The sequence below is a fragment of the Guillardia theta genome (assembly GCF_000315625.1).
Source record: "Guillardia theta CCMP2712 unplaced genomic scaffold GUITHscaffold_89, whole genome shotgun sequence".
Lineage (NCBI taxonomy): Eukaryota > Cryptophyceae > Pyrenomonadales > Geminigeraceae > Guillardia > Guillardia theta.
In genome coordinates this window covers 353,909-355,468 of record NW_005434585.1, presented here as the reverse complement: position 1 = coordinate 355,468, position 1,560 = coordinate 353,909, and the positions used below count along the sequence as shown (strand labels likewise).

At 54.5% G+C, this 1,560-nt stretch overlaps 1 protein-coding gene across 1 annotated transcript; it reads right to left on the bottom strand.

Moving 5' to 3' along the window:
• Window positions 1–16: 16 nt before the first annotated feature.
• Window positions 17–543, bottom strand: GUITHDRAFT_115957 (hypothetical protein; the record flags this gene model as incomplete). Its single annotated transcript, XM_005824908.1, has 2 exons — window positions 17–37; window positions 88–543. 2 exons carry the CDS (start codon window positions 541–543, stop codon window positions 17–19), a joined length of 477 nt encoding a protein of 158 aa, XP_005824965.1.
• Window positions 544–1,560: the final 1,017 nt, after the last annotated feature.

Sequence of the window (1,560 nt, the reverse complement as noted above, 5' to 3'; positions counted from 1 at the left end):
AGTCACCGGGATCTCCTCAGCACTCGCTATCTCGGGTCTATACGGAGCCTTCCACATGATTGCTTTACTCTCTTGCACTGAGTCTACGATCAGTCCGATCTCTTCAAATTTCTTCTTCAGCTTCTCTTCATGGTTGACATACACCGAGGAGATGCCCAGGAGAGTCATGGAGATGAAGGAAGTCACCTCGTTGCCTGCTGAGGCGGTGTATGTCTCGACCTTCTCCTTCTTGGCTTCTTCAATCTGCTGCATAAACCACTCTCTGGATGCGTCACTCCATCCAGTCATCGCTTCTTGCAGAAGCTCACGTCGTGCCTGCTGACATGTCGAGCGGATGGCTTCTGCGATAGCGTCGGGGGTGCATCCCTCCACAGCCTTGCAAGCCTGGGCTGTCCTGCTGTTCGGATAACGCTTCGCGAAGCTCTTCACCCTCTCGACGAGATCAGCTTCGAGGACAGAGGCATCCACAAGTCCGCTCTGCGTGTATTGGCATGATCTCCGATACAGCAGGTTGCGAACATTTTCATCATACTGAAGAACCATACTTAGAAAGCTATTTGAAGTATACAAACCTCTCGCTTGCAGCTTCCTTGGCGCCCTGGCGGCTTCCCCTACACCTGGCAAGGAGCCATGCTGCCGAAAATAACGGCGCCTCTCTAAACCCTAAACCCTAAACCCTAAACCCTAAACCCTAAACCCTATTATTATTATTATTATGTGAGTTTATTAGAATGCTAGAATGTTGCTCGGCCTCGTTGTGGGCTTATGCAATTTGATCCTAGTCTAAAGAGGCGCTCGAGCACTGGGAGTACACGGCCTACAATGCGAACCCTGCTTCTGAGGCGTCTTTCTACTTTCTACTTCTGCTGTCTTCTCTTGGCTTCCTCAGCCTCAGTCAGGAGAGTTGCCTCTCCTCACCTTGGCCTTCGGTCGCCACCTACTCTACCTCCATTCAGCTTCCTCAGCCTCAGTCAGGAGAGTTGCCTCTCCTCACCTTGGCCTTCGGTCGCCACCTACTCCTCCTCCATTCAGCTTCCTCAGCTCAGTCAGGAGAGTTGCCTCTCCTCACCTTGGCCTTCGGTCGCCTCCTACCTTCTCTCCTTACCTTGGGCTCAGCTCAAGCTCGGTACGGGCTCGCCCCGTCTTCTTCCTCGCCCTCGCCTTGCTCTTCCTCCACTGTCTTCCTCTTCTTCGTCATCTTCCCTCATCTCCACCCGCAGTCGGTCCTTCTTGTCCACCTTCAGCGAGCAGGCCAGCACATGCATCTCTGCGAATTTACTCAGTGCTATGAACAGGAAGCTAAGAGATCGACGCTCTATGTCGTCGCTCTCCGCCTCCTGCTCAAGCTCAGCAGCTGCCGTTGCCCGTGGCGAGAACGCGCTGCCCCTCCTTGCCTTCTTGCTCTCTCCTTGCACGCGAGTCCAGCGCTTGCTCTGCAGCCACTTCCCCAGCTTCTCCTTGAGAACGTTGCGCCCCACTCCCTGCTCCTCTGGCATCTTCGCCCACTCTCCCAGCGACATGAACTCCAGGCTCCCCGGAGAGTAGAAGGTGTCGTGGAGG